Raw genomic sequence first — 16,239 nt, 5'->3', positions numbered from 1 at the left:
GCCTTCGGATGAGTGACGAGTGTGGTTTGATTGTCGATCACAATATGAGACGGTACCGGTTTCTCTACCTTCATTTTTACCACTCGTACGCCGTTCGGTACTCCTGGGAAAAACTTCTTCCATACTTCGTTGTGGATGGACAACACTCTGCCGTACTGTTGCATATGGTCCATTATGACAGTATTGGACATTTGCGGTGGAAGATCGTGGATCCTCAAAGTTGTAGTTGGTCCATCTACATACACTGGAATATGGTAATTAATTCCTCCATGATTGAACCAGTGCCGCAGATAATGTTGCTTTTGTAGTCGTGGTGCGATGCCTGGGTCGTTCATTTCCATGTAAACGCAGCTCTTCAGGTTGTGGATCTGGATGTTCTTCACATCGGCCATGTCGATTTTGAGGATGTCTTTGATGAATTCCTCCACTTGGGACATTCCTGGCCGTCTTGGCAGGACACTGAAGTCGACGACAAGAGTGTTTCTCCTGTGGGAAGACATTTTGCATGGACTACAAAACTCTTCCGCAGCAGGTGTCACGGGTGATTCAATTAACGATTTGTAAGAGCTATGTACGAAAAGGCGTCTGTCGCGCACGGAGAGCGGTTGTCAACTGATGACTTTTAGTGTTTTGGCTAGTTTATTATTCATTCCTCACAATATTGTATTAGATATTAGACAACTGGTATTATCAGATAATCACTTATGATTTTTTATGACAAACATGACCAAAGAGATATCAAGAAACATTAATTATTGATTTTTTCATAATGCAACCTTTTGCGCCTGGATATATTTAGGGAACTTACATGAATCGAGAAACCCTTATTAAAAATTCCTGTATCTAAAACTACTATGACAATCTTGTCAGAATGGTTCATCTCCATTATTTAAGTGCTCTTCTAATGTTTAGAATCATTTTTTTACGGAAAAAAATTTCATAAATTCAAAAATGTGTTTGTAGAAAACAACACTAATTGTACATATCTTTCAGTTTACTTTAAAGCTACTACAGTTCACGAAGAAAATTCAACTAAATTTTTTTTTATTTTGAATTAAACTTTAGGTTTTTAATATTCGTAAGATTTTATTTTATTTTGAAAGGCTACAAGAAAACGTTACCATTGTTGCCAAAAGTCAGAGAGTTGACCATTGTAAAATCAATATGAGCACATATTGTATAAATGTAAAGCTCAAGATAACGACGTACAGATCTAACCAGAGGCGTTGCGTCCACATGTGCAACATGTGCACTGCACAGGTGGCAAATCGTTCATCATAACAACCTACAATTTCTACTATTATTGAAGTATGATTCTTTAATTCTCTCAATAAAATTTAGCCTATTTCAATTATCTTTATCATTTATCATCGCAATTTTCACCTTTCAAAATATTTGTTGTTATATTTTTGCTATTCAAATTAAATGCAAAAGCTGTTTGGTGTGGCGCGAGATCTGTGCCCTAATTTTCCCTACGCGCTCAGTGCGATGCATGCTACGCAACACTTTGTTCCACGCTACACGTTGCTGCTGTGACGATGAAACCCAACGTGTGCACTCTCATCGGAAGACGCGTTGCCTTTCGACGTACACACAATCCTGTATATGTGGTAGAATGTTTTTTGCACTACAAATGCCAGTGTGTAAGTAGCCAAAGCGTCAACTCTGGCCGGTGCACAGTCTTGCCACATCAATCTGTGCGAGCGTGCGGTGGGGAGACAAGAGTCAAATCAATCCACGAGGGAGATCCATTTTGCTTGCTCTCTTTTTTCCTTCGCGCTTTCAACATCACCACGCTTGTGGTGTGGAGTACTGGCGTGATTTTTTAGACGGCTGACGGTAAGAAGTTTCTGTAAGTTTGAGACTCAGGGCCCGCGCGTTTTTTTGTACAATACTGGTTAAGAACCTCGCTTCCAGCATGCAGTATTAGCGCGGTGGTACTTGTGATGGTCAATCAGAAGACAATCAGAAAATGAATTCAAAAGCGGTCGTGCCCTCCGTACCGTCATCGTCAGTATAACGCTTGTGGTGTGGTTTAAAAGCGAGCAATTTTCTTGATGCGTGCACCAAGTACACGAAGCGAACGATCTTGTATTAATTCTATGTAAAAATATGTGGATTATGATCAATAACTCTATATTGCAATATTAGTTAGTATCCAGTGCTTTATAAATCGAAACTGATGACCCGCATAATCTGAATTATTTTCATATGCAATTTTACAATTTCCCCATAATGATGACTAATCGTTAAAATTGAAAAAGTGAAAAAAATAAAACTAAACAACCCGATTAGCATCTGCAATCATAAATGTTTTTAATCAACTGAAAGACTAGAAAAAAGTTATATTTGAAAACGAAGGTTAGTAAAGATTGATTATACATTTTATCACCTTAGAAAAACAATGGTTTGAATCCAAGGTGTACCTAATAATGACATATAATGACACTAATGTTCTTTCCGTTTTTAAGAACTGGATCGGTTATCAGCACATAAATAAACCAACGTCAAGTAAATTGTAGTTCGGTCGAACTTGAATCGGGTTGGGGTTGAAGCTGTGGTTCAGAACAGGTTGCGCCAGTTCAAACCTAGTTTCAAAAACGAATTCGACATAAATTAGAAGTGCACAGGTTGATAATTAGGCCACGCGACGCCTCTGGATCTAACTCAATGAAAATAATGAAAAAAAAACAGTAAATTTGTTATAAACGCAGATTTCTAGCATTGAGAATTAACAAAAAATGTTAGAATTTTCATTTTATCTTTTATTGTCCGCCCCTCGATACATTCTGATGGAAGGTGACAAAAGACTAATTTAAGATTGAGACGAAATTTCTGCAAGAATTCATGGAGAATCTTGGCCAAAAATTCAAAGGGCTACAAAGTTTCGTGGTTTTCCGCTTAAAATCGTCAAAAACTCATCCAGCCACTTTTGCAGGGATTTGATCAGGAACTCCTCCAGTTATTTTTCGAGGGAAGCCTAGTAAATTTCCTCCAGGGATTTTCCGCAGTTTCTGCAGTAGTTATTGCGCATTTCTTTCACCACTGAACTATCGCAGAAGTTTTGACAAGTGCGGAAACGCTAATAGCAGTGCGCAATTGCACCAAATCGGGTAGGTGTCTTCGGGGGACTTATTCTTCGCACAATAAAGAATAAGTGTGCTGAAGACACCAACATGATTCAATGCAATCCCGCACTTTTATTCACAGTTCCGCACTTATGAGGCCGCACTTTGCAGTCCAGTAGTGAAAGAAATACACAATACTGCAGGAGACTTTCCCAAGATTCCAACAGAAATTCTGACATGATAACTCACAATGATTCATTAAAATTTTACAAGAGTTTCTCCAGGATTTCATTTTTTTCTGTTATTCTTGGAGCCAATACCACAGAAGTTCCTTCGAAAACCCTTCCAAATAATCGCTCCAGAAATTATTCTAGGAAATCCTCCCCCCGGAATTTTCCATTGATTTCTTGAACAATCGCCCTGGAGAACTATGTGGAATCCTACAGTCATTTCAACAGTGTGTTCAACAACGACGCAGGAGGAACTATTGGGGAAAATCTCGGTTAGTTTATGATTTCGCCCTAAAAGCCATTGGTAACCAAGTCTGTAGTTTCTTGTTATTAGGCAAACGAATGGATACATGTTAATTAACAATGCTACGATGAAGAGAAATACTCCTCTATCTTCCAGTGGTCATAATATTTACCGTCGATGGGGATGACAATGGGTCTGGGGGGTGAGATTGGGTCAAAACAGAAAAATATGATTTATGAAACATTTCAGCTAAAAACGCTGATATTACTAAAATTTATAATTCATATGTTAGGGAACATATTATTACATATAATTAATCACAATATACATTTTAAGAAATAGTAATTTTTGTTTACTATATCAACAAACTTGTATGTTGAAACTAGACAAAATTTACAACATTAAATTTCTCCTGTGCAAAGTATAACGCATGTACTTTATTCTCTTTTGTTATATTAGTTGAAGGTTGAAAGTCTTTTCATTACACTTCACATCAGGGCTGGTAGCAAGAATTGGTACCGAAAAAAGTTATTTTAGTGACCAAATTTGAGAAATAAGTGACTAAAAAGTGACTTTCGATTCTTGAAAAAGTGACTAAAAGTGACTTGAAAAGCAAGCCGTAATTAATTTTATTTCAATTCTAGTATACTGTTTTACGATCAATATCAATTATGATTGGGAATATTCCATATGATCTTCTGCTGGTAGTAGGCAGAGTTGCCTAATATCAATCATATCAGCTGATGGCTGATAGTCTAAAACTATCAATGGACCGATGCACGTGTTCATTAATTTGACGTTTGAGCGGTGCCAAATTCACTGGTTACTATGGCCACATAAATAACACGGCACCGCTCAAACGTCAAATAATGAACTCGTGCATTGATCCATATCACTTGCGAGCTATCAATATCACTTCGATTTGACAACCAACAGCAGTGATGCGACATCGCACTCTAGATCAAAATCACAGCAGAATGAGTGATCACGTGGTCATTATCCATGCTATTAATGTTTTTCAATGACCAATACATAGTTTCAATCTATCTGCAACACTGTCGAAAATATCGTACTGATAAATTGCCATTTTATCTGCTTAATTTTAAACTAAACTCAACCCATCAGTGATATCCATAGTCTATCGCCATCACTGCACTGCTGATGGAGTAGACAGCATGATGTTGATGTGATATGGAATGATCCGATTTGTATCGCAGTCGGCATGTACAAATCAGCAAATTTTAAGCATTGATAGAGCCATCGAGCAACTCTGGTATTAGGTCTAGTTGAGTAACATATTTGGACATTTTTATTGTGCTTCCAAAATTACAAGATATCGCCTAGATTTTTTTCAAACAGGGTAGTTTATATTTACGTAAATAATCCTTTTTTAGTAGATTTTCAATCTTTTAAAAATTGTGTGTCTTTTATATTACCAAAGTATTTTATATTGTAAATTTTAATAAGAATTTTGAACATTTGTAAAATTGAATTTTTTGTCATTTCACGTTTCCATTTAAATTCCAGCTCTTCAACCTAATAAGGTCAACATTTTTATGCACTAATCAATATTTCAAATGAAAAATGATGACAGAAGATCGAATTTGATTGAAATACTGCTTAAACCGCGTCCTTTAAACGCCGAATAAGGAAGAAATTTTCCATCAGTAAGTTTAATGAAAGGTATTCACATTCTAAGACTTCCTCGTGAAATTTTTTTGTGTTGTTTTGTGATTTTTTTATGTAATTCTTCTAAGAATCGTTTATATACCTTCATGAATTCAATCTGTTTTTTTTTTAAGAAAGACCACGTTGATTCATTAAAATACTCTCCTACATTTATCACGGATGGTTTTCTACAATTTTCTTAATACGAGCCATGGTTTTAGCTCAAAAGATCATTATATTGGTTGGTTCTTTATCATGGTGAAGAAATTACTTCGATGATTCCATTAAGAACTACTCCAAAGATCGTTTCAGACATTTTTCAAGGAAGTCCCAAGTTCCCCGGAAATTTATCAATTGATTCTTTCATTGATTTTCCTGGGACCTGCCCCAAATAAAAAAAAAAGCCAAGGAAATCTTCAAAGAATTTTTCCAGTTACTCATCCTGGATTCCCGACCAGTGGTTAACAACAAAATTATATCAAGATTTGTTACATTTTTTTTTAATATTTTTTGTTAGAAGCACTAGGAGGAAATTATAACATAATTAAAACAAAATCAGTGATAATAACAAAAGCTATTTTAATTTAAAACTGAATTAATCCACAATTTGTTATAAAAAATGATAGGAAAGAAAATAACAAATTTTGTTATAATTCAGTAATGGAATATAACAAAACAAGTTATATTTTTATTTGATTTGAAACATAATGTGTAATATTTTTGCTTAAATTATGACAGATTTTGCTTCAATTTTGTATAGTGTGGGAGAAATTGTGTTCTAATTTTTGTTATTTTAACTACAACCCGCCAAAATTATTATATTTTGTTTGAGAAAATGCGATAACTAACCCTTTTGTAATCCATTGGTCGGGTTGTCTTCAGGGAAATATCAAGAAAAAATTTCATATATTTTTTGTGAAATTTTTTGAAAAATCCGCGAGGAATTTCTAAAAAAAATCCTAGTGTAATTTCTGATGAAACTTGTGTGAGTTATAATGATGAATACCTACGAGGATCACTGAAAGACGTCTCGAATTCTTGATGAATATATTTCTTGATAAATCGCTATGATAATAAAAACATATTTATCCATCAATGGTCGGAGCAATAACTGTAATAATTGCTGTAGTATTAACTAGTGTAGAAGCTTGAATGAAACTTTAAAGAATCTACGGAGGTTTGGAAACTGTATTTGAAAAAATATCAGTGAAATGCTTGAGCCGCAGTAATAATATTTTGAAGAAATGCTGGAGAAATTTATAGAGAAATCTAATGAGGAATCCCAGATGCAATTCATCGAGCAATTCTTGGAAAAGATTTTATCCAATAATACCTTAAGTAAGTTTTGAGCAATTCCGGAGAGTAATTATGGATGAATTTTTGAGAGAATCCTTATAAAAAGGCCTGTATTAAATGAAAAAAAGGCGTAGGAATTATTGTAGGGTTTCTTGTAAAAATGTCGATTTTTTTCGAAAACTCTGTACTAAACCTTTGGGAAAAACTTCTGTAGAGCCTGCAGGAACAATCCTAGAAGTAGCGATTGAAGAAATCTGTGAAAGAATCAGTAATCTGGAGGAAATAATGAGATTTTTTCTTCAGAGTAATCTCTGTGCAAATTCCTACTGCGTAGGAATGCTCTAAAAAATTTTAGTACCAAATTAAGAAGAAATTCCTCTAAGCTTCTATTGAAAAATTGCTGGTGGCATTCCTGGTGGAGTTCTTGAAAGTATCCCAGAAGGAATCTCTGGATAAATAGTTACGTAATAGTATCTGAAGGTTTGTCTGGAGCCTCTAGAATGTTGCACCAGAATTCATTGCAAGCAGATTAACCATCTATTTCCGACGACTTTAATCGACAGTTTCTTTATGAAAAAGCGTTTTTATAGAAAGTAATTCAAAAAACAATATTTTAAAGGGTCAATTTTTTGCAAAATCAGTTCAAAAATTTGTTGGATGTTTCACAATAGTAAACTGATTGCTTACCAATAGTTTTACTATTCAAAACATTAGTTGACTTTTAGATTAATATGATAAGTATAGAATCATAATCTACAGTTAACTCTCCCTTACTCGATAATTCGTATCTCGATATCGAGTTGGAGAACCATAGTAAGTCTGGAGCTATCATGGGAATGAGAGGGTTAAGGCAAAAAAGTGACTTTAGATACCATATTGATTATGTTTTTAGAGACCTTAACTTAAAATAAACACTTTTTAGAAATATGCATTTAAATAGTATCCAAGCCTTGCTTTAATCTTTTCTTACAAATATAGCGTATAGCCGAAATCCTATAATAATTCCAGGTTGAATAAAATTCCCTGATAATTCCAGGTTTTCCAGGATTTTTCAAGTAGTAGACACCCTGCTAACTTAAAACTTAGCCTAGATTAAGAAGGCCGATTCAAAATTTTCTCCCGAAAATTAGCTCAAAATAGTTGAAAAAAGTGACTTTTTGACGACAAAAGTGACTTTAGTTAAAATGGCTTCAAAAAAGAGACTTTAAAGTGACTGGCCTCAAAAAAGTGACCAAGTCACTAAAAAGTGACTCGCTACCAGCCTTGCACATGTATCTTCAAAATTTCATTTTTGTCGGTACGATGTCTAAAACATTGAAAATGGGGGTGAGATTGGGTCAAGGAAGAACGATGCTGAATGAAATCACAAGTCTATTTTTTTGTTTTACGGTGCCATGTGTACTCTTTCTTCATTAAAATGTGTTTATTCTATCTTAATACAGCATCTCTGAAACATCAAACAAGTCTAGTTGAGGATTCCGTGCATTGAATAACAATGCAACACATTTTGACAACTTCTCAAACCAGCAACTGTTTTTCGTGCTCGACAACATCGTAATATTTTATCAAAGGTATTTTTTTTTATTATTTAATTGTTTATTATTGTTTTCATATTATAGAAACAACTCACGGAAGTATGAATGAGTTGGATCGCTGAAATATCGGGATTATGACGTCAACATCTGCCAAAAATGTATTGATCGTGGAATGTCGCACCGAAATTTAACTTCTTGCAAAGGTTTAAAATAATTACTGTTTCTATAAACTTTTGAGCAAACTGAATAGGCTTTATGGCAATGGAAATGTAACTATAAAGACAATTTGAGGGGAAAAACAAGAAAATTTGTGTAAACTTGACGATAAATGCTGGGTTTACATATTTTTTCTCATAGCTTTTCAATGTTTTGCTATAATCGTTCTTTAAAGTAGGTTTATTATACTTGTGAAACATCTTAGATGTCTTTTCGTCTTTTTGCATCGTATATCATCAATATTTTTCAGCTGTGAATAGTTTTGCAGTCATGTTCTCCATAACAAGTTATTTCAATTACAGTGACCCAATGACACCCCCTCTATGGGGTGAGATTGGGTCATTTTTCATTCACTTATTGCGCCGCAGTGAATAAATACTTGTCTATAATTTTTTGGACAGTTGTTTAAGTAGCATCAAAGTACATACATACCAAGTTTGAAGTTTATTGGAGTTAAATTGAGAAAGTTATTCAATAAATAAATCGTACATATCCCATTTTGACCCATTCTCACCCCCAACGACGGTATCTTGGTCCAATGATTAAAACACGAGATACTTGCTCCGCTACCAATGGCTTGTAGGGCGAGATAATAAGTTATTCGATAAATGTACTGTGGCAGCAAAGTTAACGCTTTTTAACAAAACCGCAGATACAACGCATCATACGTTTCCACCCACAACATCGATTCTGAAATCAAAACCAGAATCACATCTTCAACACAAACGTCGCCAAACAGAGCAAATTTCAATTTGCTTTTGTAGGGTTCACAAAATTTGGAACGGGCTGGTTGCCGTTCCAAATGTTGAGCAGAATGAAACGAAACCGTATGACAGTTTCATTTATTTGAACCAGAACTGTTCGAAAATAAAATTTAGAACGCCCCGGTGGAGATGCAAAAATTTGGTTTGGTCTATTTAGCTGTCAATATTTAGAATAGACCACGACCGCTGAAACCGACCTAAGATGCTTACCTGACGGTTAAAACTTCCGAATTCAAGTGTTTGACACATGCTTTCCTGATTGTTTCAGTAACTCTATTACTTACTGGACTATCCAGCAATTAGTATCGATGTTACTGAATTTACAGTAAAATCTTGTTTGCTGAAGTAGTATCAGCAATTCATTTTGCTGGAAGGTGAAATGAAAATTTGGTTTGTATAAATTTATTTTGAAAATTACTCTATTATTCACACTGAAGGGCTTGTAGGGTTTAAGTGCCTTAAATAAAGGAACTTTAGAGACTTCTAGCTTGAAAAAAAAAACAGATCAAAAAGAGACCAGACAGGAACCAAGAATAGACTGAAAATGGACCAAACAGGAAATAGAAAAATGTAAACTAATAGGAAACAGAAGATAAGATTTTGATTCTTCATCATCTAATCATTTATCTTTATTGAAATTTCTCGTGAAATTCATAGTTTTTTTTCATGATTTTCTTTATGAATTTAGTGGGAAAGTTCAGAGATTATTCCGGAAATTTCTGCAGGAGTTCATTAAGTGATTACTTGCAGTGGAATTCCTCACAAATTTTCCTTAGGAATTCCTCCAACAAGTTTATTTCGGATACTCAACAATATAAGTTGGAATTTTCTAAGAATCATTAAAGAAATAACCTTATCGATTCCATCAGGAATTTCTCCAAAGATTCTTTTAGATATATCTCAAGGAAGTCTCAAGTCCTCCAGGATTTTCCAGTGATTCTTCACTTGATTTCCTTACTATATTCTCCCAAGAGTTAAGTTTATAACAAAATCTTTGTCAGATTTCCTTAAGTGAAACTGGAGAATTCGTTTGAAGCATAAGTGAAAATATCTGGAAAATAGTTAGTGTATTCTATGGAAAATGATCGGGATAATCACTGAGGAAATTACTGGAGGTAGTATCGTTGGAGTGCTCAAGGATTACCAATAGAATATCCTTTGAAAAATCACTAGTAGAATTTCTTGGCGAAGTAGTAAAGGAATCTCTAGAAATATTTCTAGAGAGATCCCTGTTTTAGTCCATGAAAGTATTCCAGATGAAAACGCTAGACAAAACACTTGATGATTTCTTGAAATTTTTCTTCGAGACCTGTGATACGAAATTCATGAAGCAGCTGCTAAATAGCTGCGCTAAAGTATTGAATTTTTCTCTGAAGCCAGTAGTATAGTGCATCAGGATACACTGCAATCGCAATAAGGAAAGAAAAGACTTTAGAGACCATTTTTATTAAAATAGAGAAATTGAGACTTTTTGGAGACTTAATAGAGCACAAGTCTCTGGAAAAAAGACTTGCTACCAGCCCAACACCAATTTCTTCAATTCAAAATTGTTAGGTAAATCTGTATGTTCAACAACTTGAAGATCAAAACATAAATAAAATCTGTATAATTTCAATTAATGTACCAAATGAATTTTTTTGTTGACGAAGAAAACCAAAAAACATTGAATTTAACATATACAATCTACAAAGATATGCAGAATATTTAGGAAAACATTAGTTAACCCGTATAGGCCTGAGTGAAAGCAAAAATTCTGAAACCCTCACCGCTCAGAGAATTCTTAACGGATTCAAATGATTTTTTGTCAATTAACTGGCCCACATATCTAGTTTCTAGAAGTGGCCAGAGGAACTTGGAAATATTCCTATGGCCGGAGTTATTCCGGTGGGTCACTGGGTCAAGTCGGGTAAAAAAGGGCTTTTTCTTGGGACATGAAGCTACCTTTATTTATTTGCAATGACAATCATTTTAATTTGCATAAATCATTAAGATCTGACATTCAACATTATAAATGAAGAGTTTTGCACCGTTTAAAATATACCGAATGTGGCCATTCGGACGTAATGCCTGGAAGAACCGGCTATAGATTTGTTGGATACTAATTCGTTTTAATTCTCCAAAAGTAGAAATCAAACATAATTGTGCACTAAAATGCATTCTCATAAGCCTAACACAGATGTTCAGATACAAATTGGCCATTTGATCGTAAGTTTGATGCGTCCCGGGACCCGAAAATGGTCATTTGTAGGATTAATCAAATGCAATACTCAAAGTTTTCCAATTCAAACGTTTCTCAAAAGGTTTACACTGTTGCAATTTTCTTAAAATTCCGTCATGTAGTGGCCACATTATAACCGATTCCGGCAAAAAACTGTGACTTGAAATTTGCCTACCTCCAGGGGCACAAACGCACAGTATCCTTCTCACCGGACCTGACCCAGTGATCCACCGGAATAACTCCGGCCACAAGAATATTTCCGCATTCCTCTGTCCATTTCTAGAAACTAGATATGTGTGCCAGTATATTGACAAAAAATCATTTGAATCCATTAAGAATTCGCTGAGCGGTGAGGGTTTTAAGTTTTTTGCTTTCACTCAGGCCTATACGGGTTAAATAAATTTAAATTGATTAACTTTTACAATGGAAAACAATCTTTGAACGTTATAAAAAAATTTGACGTTAAAATTTTCTAGTCTATTCTAAAGTATCAAAATGTTCTTCTGGGAAAAGGGCCCCCACCAGACAATGCCCCCCGGGCCCCCACATTTGTAAATCCGGCCCTGGATGTATAACATGGAAACATTATACTTTCGATTCAAACCTACACGCAGCGAACTGGACTATCGAAATTCATACATTTTGCCTCATGAAAGGTGGAACGATTATTGCAATACGAAAGCTTTATGTATCGTTTCAGCATCACCACACATCAAGGCGTCGATAGGCGCGGGGAGTACGCACGAGCATATCGATCTCAAGGTTCTTGGTTCGATTCCAGGTTGCCGCGAGAACTATTTTTGTTTTCAAATTTCGGTTTCATAAGGCAAATTTAAGAATTTCAATCCGATTTGGTGTGGCGAATTTTCATAAGGGGTTCCTATGTTTATCGACAGTCCATTTGCCTGAGTGTAGGGCGACCGACGGTGGGTTAAACACGTAAGTATCTTTAAAGCTACCAATGGACCGATGCACGGGTTCACTATTTGACGTTTTAGCGGTGCCGTGTTATTCATGTGACCATAGAAACCAGTGAATTCGGCACCGCTCAAACGTCAAATTAGTGAATTTGTGCATCGGTCCATGGCCACATAAATAACACGGCACCGCTAAAACGTCAAATAGTGAACTCGTACATTGGTCCATTGTTCCTTGGGCTGTGGTTGATTCATCTCCACAGTCAATGTATACATATAATGGAGGTAACAGCGCCCCTAGCGTTCTAAATCTAATATTTCTATTGTTCCGCCCTAATCGCGAATCGCTCTACAATTATTTTCACCCAGGATGACGTAATTTATGGATTTATCTTTTTGTTTGCTTACCTTTTGATTTTCCGATCAAGTTTAGATTCGATCGATTTTGGACAGATTTCAGATAGATGTTCACTAGTTTTCCACTTTAGTTTAACACTTAAAAATCCAATACTTGATCAGTAATTTATACGATAATTGAATATAAAATTATTAGGTATTTGTTAGTTCTTAAACTGTTCCTGCGATTTCTCCAACACGTGAGCACAAAGACGTTTTTACATTCAAAATCTCACGAAAAACCTGGCTGCGTACCGTATAAACAAGAGAGCAAACGCAAAAATTTGCGTTTCTCTCTTTTGATGACGTTCTCTCCGGCCGCCAAAACATCTCGGCTCGGCTCCGTTTGACATTTCGTCCCTCGACTCGTCCATTTCGTTTACTGCTCCACAAGTGAGAAGTTCTGACTGGTTCAGCGCTGATCAAAACGACTTGATTACCTCGACCAGGACATCAATAATTGCAATTTAAACGCGCTAAAATGGTAAATAGAACGGTTCCTTACATTTCCCGGTCACGTAAGTCTATTTTTTGTTGGTATTATTTCCGATAAAATACTAATTCGAACAGAAAGCTGACTGCCTAACTTATTTGAGGTTAGGTCAGCTTGGAGTGGTTCCACATGTGAAAGAAGGGAAAAAACAGTGTTCGGAAGATCTAATTTTTTCTTGTATTTCTCTGTTCCGCAGGCCGCCACTGGAAAGGACGTTGAAAAGCCCGTTGCCGAGGCCGCGACCGTGCACCGCATTCGCATCACATTGACCTCGCGCAATGTCCGCAGCCTGGAGAAGGTTTGCGCTGATCTGATCAGCGGAGCCAAGAAGCAGAAGCTGCGTGTTAAGGTGAGTGAATCATCCGGACCTTTTTGAATTCCTTTAGCTGGCATTTACCTGGGGGGCTTCGAATGTAAACAATCCTGTTCCTTGCCCTAGTTAAGTAAATGCAACAGTAAAACAAATTCTTTTAACTAAATTATTGCCAGCTCGACTGCAGCGGCCATAAGATTGAAGGGATTTGACAACATTCTCAAAGGACTACAGTGACTCCATTACATATTCGTACAGTACGCTGTTCTTACAAATCGATTTGGCGAAAGACTATCAAAAGATAAAATGAAATTCAAATATATTTTCAAGAGTCAAGGTTTGTAAAAAAAACAATCATAGCCAGGGACTTTCATATTTATGATTTTTTTTTAATAACAGTTCTCACTTCTTCCACATCCAGTCCCCCAAGAATTATCTAAAACCTTTATCTTGTTTGACAATGCTTTCGAAATACTGCATAACTTGATCATTGATTTGACAAGAGAATCCTAAATTTAAGTTGTGCGCGCTTTCCAAGTGCAAAGCAATTTTTTGAGTCTTTTTATCAATTAGTAATAATTTTTATTCCTCTTTCAATGCCGGAGTTGTATTTTGTGTTTTTTTCAAAATTTAAAATAATTTCCAATATTGATTAGAGCCAGGGTCGAATTGAGAAATTTTATTTTTAAAATAGTTTCTTTTTTGAGGAACACGTTTTTTAATATTTTTTTCGCGGAGTCTACCATATAATAACATAGCAAATCGCAAATACGTTCAAAGTGGGTTCTCCACACGGTTTATAAGGCGGATCAAGCGTTTAAGGTCATCGTCTATATCGTCGGATTACTGGTATTGGTAATGCAATGTTCCTTGCTTCAACAATGGAATAAGTTAAAGTTTTGAGAGCATTGTCAATATCAATTTTTTGTTTGCAAAGAAAAGTTCAGAAAGAAACTTTAAGATTACTATCGAATCAGCAAATTAACTTGCTGCCCAGTGTATTGAAAAGGCAAATAGGCAGCTATGAAAGTATACTTACCAAGTTGTGTTTCAACAGAAACACCCAAAGTTTCAAAAAAATTGGTTTCAAATGACGAAAAAAATTTATTTTTTATACGCCTATGAATGTTGATAGCATCTCACCCACATGCCCCATCTTGTCAATCATTACGATAAACAAAAAAGTTTGGATATCTTTCGAGTTTAAATCTTCGTTTCAAATAAGTTTGAGTGATTTTTCTAATTACGAATTCAAAAGCAATAACGGTGAAACTAAAGTGAATTTTTTGACGAGATTATTGCTATCATTTGATAGTTTTTGCCAACTTGATGTGAAAACACTGCATTGTACGAATAGGAGTATGAATCAATGTAGTTTTAAGATTCTCACTAGAATACGTGCCCACAACCACCATGACTAACGTTTCATCTTTCTTTCCCATAGGGCCCAGTTCGCATGCCAACCAAGATCCTGCGTATCACCACCCGTAAGACCCCTTGCGGTGAGGGTTCCAAGACTTGGGATCGCTTCCAGGTAATTATTCCAAGACTATTCCATATCCCCACTCAAAACAGGCAGACTATAAACCAAAGTGAACGTCTGATTGCATTGACATCATTTATGAAAGTCGCGCCGAGAGCAAACTGTTCCTCGTCATAGTGCTTGATTGATGCCTCGAAATCTTTTCAAGTCTCTAATGGTTCAGACACTTATCCATCAAATCACTCTTAAGATGTCACATTTCTACAAAACCGGAAAAATCTAACGTAAGATTTCTCTTATCCATTCTAGATGCGCCTGCACAAGCGTATCATCGATCTGCACTCGCCATCGGAGATCGTCAAGCAGATCACCTCGATCAACATCGAACCCGGTGTAGAGGTCGAGGTCACCATCGCCGACCCTTGAGCGATTCGTTCTTGTTGCGTTCCCCAATGCAATGGGTTTAACTTTTTATATTAAAAAGTTACAAAAATAAAACACTATAAAAAGGAAACCAAGCGGGATATGAATCAGTTTCATGAAAGAAATTTATATATCGGCTTATTTGAGGCTAACAATTCAATCCACCAAAATCTTCTCTCTTTCACAATTGTACAAAATCGGAAAAAAAAACCTGGAATTCACCCCCATTATTGTTTACGACCGTATCTGTCTTTCGAACGAACGTATCCATTCGAAGGTACCGTGACATGCTCTATTACCGTGAGGTTAAAAAAATTCAAGTTTCAATCGACCAGATAAAAATAACTTATAATTATTTTCAAGTCTTTTATGTTTAATATAGTAGACCGTTTTATATACTTTGCATAAAAAATATGTTTTGAAGCATTTTGAAAATTTTAACCATAGTTACAGTTGATGTTGTTAAACATACCAGTGTTCCAAATACCGACTGCTGAGTCACATTTTGAAACATCTCTCAATGGATTACCTGCTTTGCTCATGTCCACAGTTGATCAGCAGAAGTTTTCTCATTTAATTTTGTATGGGAAAAGGCATCTAACTTCAAATATCTTCTGAATGCAAGATTTATTCGAAAATATTTGGCAGGCATGATAGCCATAATCATTTCGCACAACCGTTACCAAATATTTTTTCGAAAATAGTTCCCAATTTTGAGAAATAATTTGTTAGATGCATTTCGCCATACAAATATTTTTCGCGTAACCTGTTAGCGATTTTTCGGGCATAGACACTTGCGCATGTGCGTTACTATGTGTCGAGTAACGAATTAGGGCATGCACGTAACCCATTGAACGAACGAAGCGCATCAAAAATAAAACTTTTGTATCGAAGAACGTATTGAGGTATGCATGATGGATTCGGGAAATAAAATATATATTTCACTTCGCCATTTTGGAATTATAACTGAAACAC

General features: G+C 35.7%; 2 protein-coding genes across 2 annotated transcripts in view; one reads left to right on the top strand and one right to left on the bottom strand.

Annotated features, from left to right (window-relative positions):
• Positions 1–12,772, bottom strand: part of LOC5572087 (zinc finger protein OZF) — a 51,788-nt gene extending 39,016 nt beyond the window's left edge. Inside the window, exon 1 of the mRNA XM_021854616.1 lies at positions 12,565–12,772. The gene's annotated coding sequence lies outside the window, so the exon portion shown is untranslated. The remainder of the gene's footprint in view (positions 1–12,564) is intronic.
• Positions 12,773–12,875: 103 nt separating this feature from the next.
• LOC5572088 (40S ribosomal protein S20) lies at positions 12,876–15,355 on the top strand. The gene is made up of 4 exons (XM_001660118.2): positions 12,876–13,036; positions 13,242–13,394; positions 14,803–14,892; positions 15,151–15,355. Exons 1-4 carry the CDS (start codon positions 13,034–13,036, stop codon positions 15,265–15,267), a joined length of 363 nt encoding a protein of 120 aa, XP_001660168.1. The 5' UTR covers positions 12,876–13,033; the 3' UTR covers positions 15,268–15,355.
• Positions 15,356–16,239: the final 884 nt, after the last annotated feature.

This window comes from Aedes aegypti, chromosome 3 (assembly GCF_002204515.2).
Source record: "Aedes aegypti strain LVP_AGWG chromosome 3, AaegL5.0 Primary Assembly, whole genome shotgun sequence".
Taxonomy (NCBI): domain Eukaryota; kingdom Metazoa; phylum Arthropoda; class Insecta; order Diptera; family Culicidae; genus Aedes; species Aedes aegypti.
Note: the sequence above shows the minus strand (reverse complement) of the source record. Positions and strands in the feature narration are given on the sequence as shown.

Coding starts and splice junctions, on each gene's coding strand:
- LOC5572088 (XM_001660118.2), top strand. Junction 13,395..14,802: donor AGCAGAAGCTGCGTGTTAAG/GTGAGTGAATCA, acceptor TCTTTCCCATAG/GGCCCAGTTCGCATGCCAAC. Junction 14,893..15,150: donor AGACTTGGGATCGCTTCCAG/GTAATTATTCCA, acceptor TATCCATTCTAG/ATGCGCCTGCACAAGCGTAT.